Source organism: Ailuropoda melanoleuca, chromosome 4 (genome assembly GCF_002007445.2).
Source record: "Ailuropoda melanoleuca isolate Jingjing chromosome 4, ASM200744v2, whole genome shotgun sequence".
NCBI lineage: Eukaryota > Metazoa > Chordata > Mammalia > Carnivora > Ursidae > Ailuropoda > Ailuropoda melanoleuca.
The window spans coordinates 43,680,155-43,694,374 of NC_048221.1; the positions used below are offsets into that span (position 1 = coordinate 43,680,155).

At 40.1% G+C, this 14,220-nt stretch overlaps 1 protein-coding gene across 6 annotated transcripts in view; it reads left to right on the forward strand.

The window, feature by feature from the left end:
* CNTN4 (contactin 4) overlaps positions 1 to 8,550 on the forward strand; it is a 901,169-nt gene extending 892,619 nt beyond the window's left edge. For all 6 annotated transcript variants that reach the window (XM_034658663.1, XM_034658662.1, XM_034658661.1 and 3 more), the window contains 2 exons: positions 3,192 to 3,360; positions 5,933 to 8,550. In XM_034658663.1, the coding sequence (XP_034514554.1) occupies positions 3,192 to 3,360; positions 5,933 to 6,033 (270 nt within the window). In that variant the 3' untranslated portion in view covers positions 6,034 to 8,550. The remainder of the gene's footprint in view (positions 1 to 3,191; positions 3,361 to 5,932) is intronic.
* The last annotated feature ends 5,670 nt before the right edge of the window (positions 8,551 to 14,220 follow it).

Below are 14,220 nucleotides of genomic sequence, written 5' to 3' on the forward strand. Positions count from 1 at the left end.
AGTTAAAGCACAGGTCAAAATAGCACAATTAAATGCTCTGATACCAACCACTGCCTCATCTTTCTCCCTGGTGTAGTGGTCCAGAAATCCACATCACTGTGATGGTTGTAGCCAAAGAGTGGGAACTGCCATAGAACACCAAAACACCTAAATGTTGCTCACTGTAGCATACAAGGATGTCCCGTGAAGGACAAGGAGCAGAGAAAATCCAGTTTGAGGGAAAGTAGCTGAGAGTCCTATTGTTAACCTTTATTCTGGGAGTGTCTCAGTGATTTAAAAACATCCAGGGACCACAGCTGCAAGAACAGAAGCATAGAACTGTGCACTAAGGACCTTCCCCAGAAGGTCACTGAAATCCAAGGAAATCACACCTTTGGGAGGCAGTGACTTCACTTTTGGGGTGTTGATCTGGACACTTCATATATTGATCTACATCTGGTGAGAAAATCAGATCCAGTGGCTCCATTTTAGCGACTTTTACTAATTCCCAAGGCAAAACTTGTCATCTTTGATAACTTAGGATAAATCTCCACTTTGATGTTTCACCCAGACATTGAAAAATGGACTACAACTAAAATAATTTCAGGTTGTTGATGCTGTCTAATGTGATAAGAACAAAAACTAAACTTCTCTAACTTTTCATTAAAAAAAAACATACAGCGTTCAAACACAAAGTAAGCATTGAATCACGTTTGCTACTGTTATCATTACTCCCATGAATCCACTCTTTCTCCAGGTCTTCCACCCTGGATTATATGAAATGCAAGCACAGCCTTCAAATCAATCAGCTAAACCGAGTGTTTGGTGTAAATAAAGGTTTTACAGGCTTTTATTTAGGTTCCAATGCAGTCCCTAATATTACAAGACTGATAAGCTGCACTGATAACGGGGCTATTTTTTCCTGGAAGTGTTTCTTTTGGATTTATATTTGAAACTGGTTGAATTCTCTGTGCTCTGGCAAGGACCAGAGGTAAATCAAAGAAGCAATTTATTCCTCAAAGCCAGCTGTGCCCTTGCATCCCATCAGCCAGCCCATGTTCCTGAAGGGCTGTGGTGAGACGCTTTGACACTCCTGAATGTGCCTGAGGATTTATTTGAGCCTGGTCATTAATGAGGGGATGGCGAGTTTGATACAACTGATGTTCCGGAGAAGGAAGGGGGCGCTTATGAATCTTTCCACCTTAAGGAAATTGTGCTTTCCACCTTGTCTTAGAGACATATAAATTAAGGTGATGAAATGCCGGGGAACAAATGGGATCTATACCATTTTAAGGGAATTTTATGAATTTTATGTGTGTTTGGCTTCTATCTCAGTAGTGGAGTGGCCTTATCCTTAACTCCAGCAGATCAGGATTTTGAAATGTGAGCTAACCTTTCAGTTCTCAAAGCGTGATTCCTGAACCAGAGGCCCTGGCCTTATCTGAGAACTTGTTAGAAATGGAGATTTTCAGGTCCAACCTCAGACCTACTAAGTCAGAAATTCTGGGGTGGGGTCCAGGGATCTGTGTTTGAACAAGCCCTCCAGGCAATTCTGATACACAGGTTAGATCCCTGACCTAATCCAGGATTTCCAACCACATTAACATCATGTCAAACTCTTTTTTTTTTTTAAGTACCACAGCCTCAACACCCCCTCCATGGAGTCCAGCTCTGGACGGGGCCGTAACAGGCATTCTGAGCCTCCTCACTTTGGCCGGTTTGAGCTGGAGAACTCTCAGTTTAGGGACCGTCCTCTGCATTGTAGGATGTTTTGCAGCATCTCTGGCCCCCACCCAGTAAACAGGAGCGCCTCTTGTGACAACCAAAAATGTCTGTGGACATTGCCAAAAGCCCCCTGGGAGAGAGGAGCACAATTGCCCCTCCACCCCCCTCCACTGTGTTGAGAAGCACTGGGCTAGAGTGTCACTATTTTACACATTCCCCAAGTGCTTCTGCCACACAGCCAGGACAGAGAACAGTCAACACCCACCCCTCTGTTTCTCACTACCAGGAGAAACTGGAGCTGTTGGAGGATCGTGATTTAAGAGAAGGGGTTTAGGAGTTCTCACCCTGCCACTTACCAGCTCTGTGACCTCATCCAGCCTCTGTTTTCTCATCTGTGCCATGGAATAATAATGCCTGTATTGTCCAATTGTTGTGATGGTTAAACATGGCGATGTTGATAAGGTGCTTACGTCGCAGTCAACATCGGAAAGTATTTGCGGGATAGCTATCATCACAGTTGTTATATCCAAAAAGGTAGATGCACTTGTCCAGGCTTTTAGATTTTGTTTCTGGTTGGAGTTGGTGGCAATCAGAGTAGGCAATTCAAGGCAGGGGGATGTGTTTTCAGGAGACCTAGTTGGGAACCTCATCAAATGGGCCACCAACCCAGACTCCCATCCAGGGAAGGCCAAGAAGGGAAACATGAGTGGGATTGTTGAAGCTATAGACACTTCTGGAAAGACAGTAATCACCACAGAATATCCCGTTTTCCACGTAGCTCAGAAAAGGTTCTAAGGCAGAGGAAAAGGGAGTTCCTGCCCTTGCCCTTCAGAGATCATCTCCCTGTGCTGAAATGTGCTTTCTCTGAAAGATTCATGATAATAATAATGTGTGATGCCTGCCTTGTGTTTCTTACCTTTGCCAAGGATGTTTGTTTATCTCATGTTCCCTTTAAGCCATCATAAACACTATATGTCTTCCATGCTTCCTTTGAGCCAAGTCCATCACTTATATGCAATCCTTGTGCAATCTTGAAAATACCCCAGAGAGGTGAATGTCATTGTTTCCTCATCCACGTAATGAAGCTCACATTGTAAATAGGAGTATAGTCACATAGTGGCCAAGTTGATTCTGTGGCCAAAGTCCCTCACATGCAACTGAGCTCTATACGGCCTCCAAGAGGAATTCATTTTCCAGGCGTGTAACCTGAATGTTCCAGAGGTTATGTGAGGCCACACGGTGTGTTGGTTGACAGATGCTACCTCCGTCCCCATGCTGTGGTGTCCTGTAAACTCCTTCCTCATAATGAAACGGTGGCTGCAGACGTGTCCCTTGCTATCAATGAGCCTCCCAAGTGTGTGTGGGCAGCCTGACAACCTCAGTGTTCCCACACTTCGCTGGTGCCCAGAGGTGAAAACAAATGAATGCTCCATCTTCGGGGCCTTTGTGAGGACAGCAGGTGACACCTGTTCGTTCTATATTGGCAGGTCTTGTACAGATGGAACAAACAAAGCAGCACATCTGTCATTGAGACAAATAAAACATCAGTGGAGCTTTCTTTGCCTTTTGATGAAGATTATATAATAGAAATTAAGCCATTCAGTGATGGAGGAGATGGCAGCAGCAGTGAACAAATTCGAATTCCAAAGATATCAAGTAAGAGTGTCTTTTTCCTCCCCTCCCCCTGCTGCTAGATCTCTAAGTCTTCCCGATGAGTCCAGGCTTGGGCAAAGTGAAGCCCACAAAGAAAGTCTTCTATAAAAATGGGCAGTACTGTCCCCTTTCATCAGGCAACTGATGTTTGCTGATCACAGGCAGTTTCATAGAGAAGACAATTTGACTCATTTTGACTGATTTAATCAGTTCCCAATAAAAAATCAGATTAAAGCAGCCCCAAATCCATCACACAGGTTTTCCCATGTGGACGTGTGTGGTTTGCACCTACAATAACTGTAAAATTGTAGCTCAGAAAGTTAAAAGCATGACTCAGGAGAAAAAAGCAAAGCGTTCTTTAAAATGCTGTAACGATTTGTCTTTAGCAAAATAATATAACTCAATGTCTGTGGCTAAAAATATTTTGAACTTGACACTATTAATTTTGAATGTGTGTATGTAACATGTACATAAATACATATGTCTATATATAGTCAAGATTATCATTATTTACAAAGACTGAGCAGTGTGAGAATATTCTTTTTTTGAGCAAATATATTTGAGCAAATATATATATTCAATCCTGTTTTTTAAATACTATGTTTGCAAATATTTCAGCAGAATATTATTTTTATTGCATGATTACATTTATTTAAAAAAAAACAGAAAAGGCAAATCCACAGAGACAGAAATCAGATTAGTGACTGGTAGTTGCTGGCCAGTGGTGTGAATATCAGCTGAATGGGTCCTGGGTTTCCATGTGGTGTGATGAAAATGTTCTGGAACTAGATAGTGGTGCTGGTTGAACAACACTGGAGTGTACTTCATGCCACTGAGTTGTATACTTTCAAGTAGTTAAAATGGTAAGTTATATGTTATGTGTATTTTACCACAATAAAAAAAAAGATTGCAGCTAGATACTTAAGTGTAGATTTTCGTTGGCCTTTGGGTTTAACTGTCTCAAGATTAGGGGCTGGAGATAGAGATTGTCAAGCCATCAGTGAAGACATGGTATTTTAAATCTTGGGCAAAATTCTCTCCTCAGCATCCTGAGTTTCAGACACTGTGCTAAGTGTTCATCACATTATTTTTCAGATGAGGAAAAGGGTCTAGCATGTCTTGCTGATACCAAGTTATAGTAAAGCACCCACTAAGCAATTTTAACTGCATCTGTAAAATGTAGATGCTTCTGACCAGACAAGGAAATGTTCATTGGTCATTTTACCCTTTCCCTGAATTAGAATTTGCTAACACTGACAAATAGAACAAGACCTCGTGGAGACAGAGGCTGCAGCAATCCATGCTCCCAACTCAGGAGTGATTTGCCAATTTCCAGATGAAGTTTATATTTACTGTACCTTTTTTCCACATAAACATAGAGACATTTTTGTCTTTTATTTTTTTTAGAGGTAGGGAGAAGCAGAGGCAGAGGTAGAGAGAGAATCTTAAGCAGGCTCCATGCCCACCGCAGAGCTTAACGCGGGGCTCGATCCTGAGATCGTGATCTGAGCCTAAATCAAGAATCCATCGCTTAACAGACTGAGCCTCCTAGGCACCTCAGCATTTTTGTCTTTTAAAAAAACTGGGGAGAATTGGTCTCTATATCTCACTAAGGCAAGGACTCTAAATTCTGTTGAAAGGAACCAGAGATGTGGAACCAGAGATGTGGAAGTAATCACCAAGCCACAAAAACCCAAGATTGGGGTTTGTTTGGAGGTTAATTTATCTCACTCTGTTAAAATCTGACTTCATACTTTCTTATCACTGCAAGGATTGTTTGTTTTTTTTTAGATTGGTGATTCTTGGTTTAATTCATTATAAAAAACAAATCATAAGCAATTATATTGGTATAATTAATTGATATTAGATGATAAGGATGTAACTGTGAAAAAAACATGTTCTCTCCCTCAAAACATGGTCCATTTTGTTGGTCAAAGATCTTACAGTCTTGGGGAACCTCAAACAACAGTTGGTAATCTGTTACTATGAAAAATGTAAGACCTATTAGAAAAGGTTTTATTTAAATGGATGGAGATTATTTTGTTGGGAGAAAAGGATAAATTTAGACAGACGTGGATTTGAATCCCAATTCAGCTATTTACTAACTGGTTGATCTTAGACAAGTTATCTTACTTCTCTGGGCCCTAATTTCCTCATCTGTTAAATAATGTAATAAAAATACCAGATGTGCTTTAATTTTTTTTGTAAGAATCAAGTGTCCCATGGCTCTATGCCCAACACAGAGGTAGAGTTAAAAAGGGAACAGTAACTTTTATTTTGCTGCATCATTGATATAATATTCATTAGTAATGTTATTAGTAACATTGAGATTTCTTTTCATGTTAGATGTAAAATCCTCATTTTGCAAATGCATCAACAGTCGTCCAGAGATGTCCCATAACCTACTCTTAGGTTCCTGGCTAGGTAGTCATAGAACTGATATTAAAAAGTCATTAGGAAATTGTTATTTCTGGTAGGATCTGGCCAGTTCTGCTGGTGCCTAAATCCCTTTGGCCTTGTTTTCCTCTGTAGCTAGGGCGAAGCAATATTGAGTGAATTTATTCTCTCTTTTCAGATGCCTATGCAAGAGGAGCCGGACCTTCCACTTCAAACGCATGTACACTGTCAGCCATCAGCACGATCATGATTTCCCTCACAGCCAGGTCCAGTTTATGACAAAAGTTATCTAAAGGACTTGCTGTTTATAATATAAGCAACATTCAGCTAGTTGTTTTGAAGACACCCAGTACTAAGTAATATTGTTGTTCAAGTACATCTTATTACTGGAAAAAATAATGTTTTTTGCTTCTTTAGGAATGGCATTATACAGTACTTCCTCAAAGCAAATCTAGCTTTGTCTGAAGTTTCTTTGGAAACTCTGCAATGCACTGAAGACATCTGTAATATGATGTTACCAAAGCAGTTTACATATGTCCTTATATGCATATTTTTTATTATATATTTAGTGTTTTATAGAATTTTTTAAAGTTAACATGAAATGTAGATATTAATTTTTTCCTCTGCTGTAAAATGCTATGGGCAACACAATCATACAATTATTATTTGAGAATATTTGCTTTAGAGAAAGAGCTTGAAACTCATCTTGGTAAATAAATTACAAATTACTTGTATAGTTTTACAAGGATTCAGTGGCAGAAGAGCTGAAGATTTGGTCTGTAACTCAAGGCTACTGTATGTAAATGACTCTTTGGACGGTTAATGCATTGAATCAAGTCCTTTTGATATGTACGATATATTTTCCCACCCTGTTGTGAATTTTGTTGTTCAACACAACTCGAGATGGTTTCAGGAATGGCTGCAAACTCAAAACCTAAACTAACTGCCCAAGAGGTACCTTGTGCAATATTCCCATCCCTGAACTTAGCATTGTACAGTAAGACTTTCCTTTCGCTCAACTAAGTTAGCCTTGTCTTTGTAGTAGCATTATCTTAGACATTAAATTTGAAGTTACATATACAGTAGTAACATAGACCAAAAGTGACTATAGTCAACCAAGTCTTTCAAAGGATAAAAGATAATTTTACTATCTTTAAATGTATCTGTCTTGAATGTACATTTTTTAAAAAGGTAATTCTCTGTTGATGGATTCATAATTTCTTTATATATGTGTATGTCTTTAATAATAGAGCCCTTCTTTTGAATCAAAATCATGTATGGAATTTGGCAAATTTCTCCTATTTCAGCAAATAGTTGCCACAAAGAATTTTTTCATGACACGATAAAAGATCTTTAGTATAACTGTATGTTATCTTGATGATTATCCTGTTTTGCAGTAGGTAGCTTCGTTGCTTTATAAGCTTTACCTTCTAGGTCTTAAAATCATACATTGGAAAATGACAATATCAAAAAAAATATTCTTTTGAAAAGAACTATTTGTTATAATGGGGGAGGTTTTGTAAGCTGACACTTGTGGAACAGTGCATATAAAAGGCAATGAAATTTTCTATAAAAATTTTCACATGTAAACACTCTGCCACCTTTTCTTCTTTCTCAGAGAGCTCAAATTTGCCTGTAATTTGTCATTTTTGCTTACAAATAACATAAGTTAACTTTTCAACCTTCTAGCTATATTTATCCAATAAAGTCATAATCAGGATTCCACTTGTGTAAAAACTAGGGCGGTAACCAGAAAAAATATTGTCAGTATTTCAAGCTGTGTTCCTCTCTTAGTTTGATATGGTTACTTCTATGTTAAAATACAACAGAACTTAAAATCACACACACAAAAAAATCAACAAAACAATAAAATGAATGAAAAAAAAATGACACCCCAGGTAGTTCCCAACCCCAGTGTAAATGATATTTACCAGTGATCTAGCATATGTACTCTTTTTTAAAGGTATTGTTAATAAATATTCTGTCATTTGTAAAGATACTTGTCTTTTGGGAGCATTTTTCCTGCCTGCCTGTCAGGGAATTTGTTAGCTCACCCTTGTGCTCGTTGTAATTTGAGACGATAGAGGGACTCAAAAGTCTCTGGCCATGATCCAAAGCTATGCCTTTGGAATTGACAACCCTGCAGACATCATTTCAAATCCTCTTTGGAAGCACAGAGGGTCAAAATCCACAAATAAATATCCTGAAGATCGAACTTTAATATTTCCTCCTGATTAGCTAAGTCTTTGTATGTTTAACCTATAGGGATATCTGTTGTTTTAAGGTTTCCTCCACCCCATTGCTAAAAGGATAAAATCTAAATGTGATCATTTACGGCCCTTCTTAATCTAATAACGTAACTTCATACCCAGCTACACTGAGCCCTCACTGGCCCCAAAACACTGCTTGCTTTTGGTCTCACCTCTGTGCCTTTTGATCGTGCCCTCCCCACTCTTCTTTCTCACCCAATTCCCGACTGTCCTAGGGTAGCTCCAGCCCCAGCTGTCTGTGAAGTCTTCCCACACTTCAGCTCTTTAGGATGTCCTTCCTGTGAATTAGCCACAAGCCCTGTCAATACCACTCGTTTAGTAATTAATCAGGTACTACTTTTGGAAATCTCTTGTACTGTTATCTTGCATTTTAACTTAACTCCTGTATTGTTACTTAATTTTCCTTGTACTTATGCCTTGTCTTCCCAACTAGATTGTAAGCTCCTTGAGGGCAGGGATTTTGGTCTTATCTTCCATGTACTCTCCATAGTGCCTAGCACAGTGCCTTGCAATAAATAATCATTGATTAATTCACTGAAGGGGTCTTTGACGTAGCATTTTGCATCAGTTGCCCGCCTGTGTGCCACAGTGACCCAACCAGAGAAGACTGTGTCACTGCTTTTGTTAGGTGGTGGAAAGCATTAGAAGGCCTGGCTTCAAACTTTATGCTTTGAAGAAGTTCTTTGTATCTCTCTGCTTCATTATCTGATAAATGAGGACCTGGATTAGCTGTGTCTAACTGAGCTGAAGGTATTTTAGAAAGTGCATCGTAGGCACCTTCACCCACATCTGTCTGATTTGTTGGCTTCCGAGGTGGTTGCAAGTTGTGTTCACTGGTTGCAAGCAACAGAAAACAACTCTGGCTAAGTTGAGCAAACAAAAAGGAATGACACAGATTAGGTCACACGAGCTGAGGAAATGCTGAATGGCCAAGTGTTGGTGAGAATAAGAACCAGGCTACTCTAAGAATCCAGACTGCAGGAACTTTGGAAATTGTATTCCAAGTGCTTTTCTGGAAACGAATTGGCTTTATGATTTTGATGCTACTCCACTCCATATCCTTGATCACGCCAAACCTGCACTCATAGCAAAGGGATAGCTGTGAGAGAAAAATTGAGATGATGTTTCCACGAGATGGGATAATAGATATTAGGAAGATCTAAGGAACACAGTTTCTATGCTTAGCTATCCAAGGGGACTTCCCTGGTCCCTGGTCCCAAATACTACAGTCAAATGGAATATATTCCTACTTGGGACAGTGACTGAAGCAAGAGCACTAGGAAGAGGCCTATTTGCTTTGGTCATTTAACTATTTCAAGTGCTGACTCTTACCTTCTTTTTGTGTGTGTAAACTACCTGATCTACCTGTGATTTAACTGTTTAAAAGGAAATTCTATTTTGCCAGATAATTGGATTTTCTCGGTGGTCCTGAGTTTTTACAGAGCTCAAACACGCTTTGTACAAAACAGCTCTTTGCTTGGAGGCAGAAGACATGAGTGATAAATTTCACTTCTCAGGTGAGCTCAGAATTCTTCCAGCCTGCCAGATGGGAGCTTCCATTAACTTTTTATCTGAAGATGGAATGACTGAGTAATTCCTACTTTCAGATTTTTGGTTATTTACATCCGGGAAGCAATGTTCAATCCTAATTAACCTTTTCCCAGTCTCTTCCACCACCCTTACCTTTCTGCAAAGTATGCTCAAAAAACGTTGAATGTTGAGTGATAAATTATAAAAACGACATAAATAGTACATAATTAACTACTAAAATGTCATGTAATTTTTAAAGTAATTTGATGTAATCACTATGAGGTGATTTCTATACACTGTATGGGATTATCCATGCCACTATTTCTCCTCCATTAATGTAGATAATCAAGAATTGACTGTATTTTCCTGTTGTTAAAATTAAAACAATTCTCTGGCCAGTCACAGTGAGGAGCAAGCCTTTAACAGTGAAAGACTTGTAGTCCATTTCTAGGCACACCCAAAATTACTCCATCAAAAATGAAAGACACTGGACCGTACACAGGCCGCTTAATACAGTGTCTAAGAATATTCTGGAGTCTGACCACCTGGAATGCATTCTGACAATTGTTACTCACTATATAGGGTAAGGTTTGTAAGGTTCTAAATGCACAGCTCTGTAAACATCAGCAACTATTTTATAGATCAGTTACTGTTCTTTTTCTCAAGTGACTGAGATAGTCACAAAACCAGATAAAGAATGTTGATGCTTCCCTTAGCCAAAATGAGTTGAACTCAACACACATGTCCATTATCACCTTTTATTTAAATATTTTCATGTCTTAATATAAATATTTAGTTATTTAACACAATTAATAAAATAAAGATATTTAATAATATTAATATTTATAAAAGAAGTTAGGCAGTAGGGTCCTCACTCAGATGCCAACTTTTCCAAAGCCTTCCTCAGTTTCTCCTCGGTATTCACCTCTCATTTGTCTGACTACCAGGGCACCCCATCGGTACCCATATGTGTCTATCATCCCATTAGCTTTTATTTGTTTATTTACTTACATATTTATTTATTTGAGAGAGAGAGAGTGTGCACGAGCAAGAGAGCACAAGCAGGGGGAGCAGTAGACTTCCCACTGAGCAGGGAGCCCAATGCCAGGCTTGATCTCAGGACCCTGAGATCGTGACCAGAGCTGAAGGCAGACGCTTAACTAACTGAGCCACCCAGATGCCCCTATTGGCTGGTATTTAAATCACTTGTGTTCATGTCTTCTTCCCAATACACAGAGACCATCTTAATGTTAGAGTCTGCTTGTGATTCTTGACTGTACTTCCCAGACACCAGGCCTGTATCCCCCCAACTCTGACACGAACAAAGCTAGAGGAGGAAGAATCTCTGGCACCACTTGGAGTGATTTGCTCAGCCCCTGCTCTCCTGGCAGGGTGTGATGACCATATGCCTGTCCAAAAGGAGGCCCCTTTCCCCTCATGCTAAATGGCGCATGCTGATTAAATGTTCCAATCCCATAACTCAAGTGTAAACTACAATACTCAAGAGAGCTCACAATTTAAACAAACTCATCCTCTATCCTTTATCACCAACAGTTACAGTCACTTGTAGATTATCAGAGCTCTAGTAATAAAGACCACACTGAGAAAAAGTGTTTAAAAAAAAAAAAAAGATCAACCATATAAAAGATCTGAATGTCTGGAGTCTGCAAGACTCAGGTGACTTAATGTGATAGTCCCAGTAGCTGTACATGGGTCTTTTGCTACATATTCTTACCACTTGTTACGAACAGGGCAAACTCTACCAGGAAATATATATGTCTTAGAATTGTAACTAACAAAGAGTAATAGCTTAATTTGTTTTTATTGTTTTCAAAGTGCTCTTCACACTAAGAATGGGAGACGCCGGTTTTATTCCTTTTTCATTTAGGAAATGGAGGTAAGGAGGTGGTGCTACAAACCCAAAGTAACACAGATGATTAGAAAGTCAGGACCAGAATTTAGAATTCTTAATTCAGTGCATTTCAACACCTAGAAATAAGTTTTTCCTGAGAGAAAGAACAAGAGGGAATAAGGAGATAGTGTCTTCAATGCTCCTGGAAAGCAGTCAGGAGGACATGGAGTGGGCGAGGGGGAAATGGTGAGGTCCAAGTGGAGCACGTTGGGGGCTGAGATGTGGGAGATGAAGGAGTTGTGAATGACAAGCAGACTCGGGGCACGGCCATTTGGAGGAGCAGGTCCTTGAAGTGGGTTCCAACCAGTCATTCAGGGACGAGTGGCCACCCTCTGTGTACCAGGCACTGTTCTAGCACAGGGGAGTGCTGTGGCAGAAAGACCCCATGATGGCCATAGAATGAAGGAGATGGAACCCTCCCCCCACCCAGGCCAGTGTGAAGTCACCTGCCTTGGAGTCCCACGGTGGGGGGAAAGCCAAGTCAAGGGACCAGTACTGGCACTGTCATAATACAGAAAAATGCAATGAGAATACTAGCTGTCATCAATTATGCTTCTGCTATGTGCCTGTCTCTGTGCAAATGAGCCTGGTAGTTTAGTTACTATTCATTATTCAATTTGACGTGGGGAGCCAAGACTAAGAGGTTTAGCGGCATGTCCCAGGTCACACAGCTGATAAAGGAAACCAGGAACTGAGATGCTGATAGATTGACTCCAGTCAAGTCCAGTCCAAAGCATTAGATAGGTATCTAGGTAGGTAGGAACATAGACAGATATTGGTTGCCATACGGCAACAAGAATGGAATAAAGTGGTGAGCTTCCCGGGAAGTTGTATGTGGGTTGTTAAAAAGTGACCAGGGGTTTAAGCCAAGATCCCAAGTGCGGGATTCCTGCAGAGAAACCTCATGTAGCTCAGGTGTGGTGATCTCTCTGCTCCAAAGCAGCCCAGCTTGGTATTATTATTATTTTTTTTTTTTTTTTACTGCAAATGGTGTTTTTGCTTGTTTGTTGTACTGGACTTCAAGCGTTCTCAGAGCTATTTTTCAAACAGGCTATCCTACAAGATCTCAGTTGCCAGATAAAATAGGGAAGTCCAACTTAAACTTAGATTTCAGATTTTTAAAAAGTCAATGATTTTATAGTGTATGCCCCATGCAAAATTTATCTGAAATTCAAATTTAACTGGGCTTCATCTATTTTTATTTGCTAAGTCTGGCAACTTCAGTCATAGAGGATTCATCCTCATTGAGGTAATTAATTTCTAATGCAAAATTCCAGGATCTTGCTGATGTGTTATCAAATCACTAAAGGGGTCCATGGCTCTGAGGTGTGGAGGGAGATTCCAGAAATGTCTTGAAAGGGGCTTGTCACCCAGAACATAACTATAACAGAAATAGTTGAAAAAAAATATGTGGTTGATGTGCCATTTATCACACTTTAGAACAAAATATCTGAGACCAAATAACAGAGTTTGAATTGGCCGAGTCCTTCCTCTTTTGTTTGTCAACAATGAAGATGTCAACGCTTTCAATGTGTTGAGCACTGTGCTGGGCACTGGAAAACCACAGAAATCAGATTACGGCTTCCCTCTTCAGGGTTCACTAGAGGTGACAGAAACACATGCTTATTGGCAAATGGTGTAAAACGTGTGAACAGATAAAAGTATGAACAGAATTCTGGACCCTCGTTTCTTGCAAAACCAACTCATAACAAGGTAAAGTTCAATCAAACTCAACACATTTTTTTAACCACCACCTCCCCCCATAGAATTATTTTTTTTTTTAAGATTTATTTATTTGAGAGAGACAGAGAGAGAGTGGCAGGGAGGGGCAGAGGAAGAGAGATAGAGAATCTTAAGCAGACTCCGTGCTGAGCACAGAGCCTGATGCAGGGGCTTGATCTCACAGCTCTGAGATCACAACCTGAGCTGAAACCAAGAGTTGGGAGCGCCTGGGTGGCTCAGTCGTTAAGCGTCTGCCTTTGGCTCAGGGCGTGATCCCAGCGTTCTGGGATTGAGCCCCGCATCAGGCTCCTCTACTGGGAGCCTGCTTCTTCCTCTCCCACTCCCCCTGCTTGTGTTCCCTCTCTCATTGGCTGTCTCTCTCTCTGTCAAATAAATAAATAAAATGTTTAAAAAAAAAAAAAAGAGAGAGAGTTGGATGCTCAGCCAACTACACCAGAGAGGTGCCCCCCACCATAGAACTATCTTTATTGATTAAACATATTTCCCAAATTGGTTGCTTTGCTTTTAAAAAAAAAGGGGGGGGGAGAAAAGAAATAGCACGCTCAAATGTAACATTTTGGATCCATTAAGCTATGTACAGATAAATATTGGCCCACAGTCCAAACCTGGCTCATTGCCTGGTTTTTGTAAATAAAGATTTATTGGAACACAGCCACACTTATTTATATACTGTCTGTGGCTGCTTTTGTGCTATAATGGCAGAACTGAGAAGTTGCCGCGGAGAACAGATGGCTCTCGCAGCTGAAAATATTTTCCATCTAGCTCTTTAAGAAGAAACTTGCTGACTTTTGAACTATGACAGCAGTACTTCATTGCTGGCATCTTTCCTGCGATTCCCCACGCCCTTCCCAGGTTTACATCGTCTTTCATTGCATCACCTGGCAGGGACAGAGCTTTGCTTTTCGTTTAATGAATGAAACTAATCTGATAACACACCTTCATGGTGAAAAGAGTCCAGTAGAACTTTAAGTTAACACACATGGGCCACGTGGGCTAATTTTGCTCCACCTG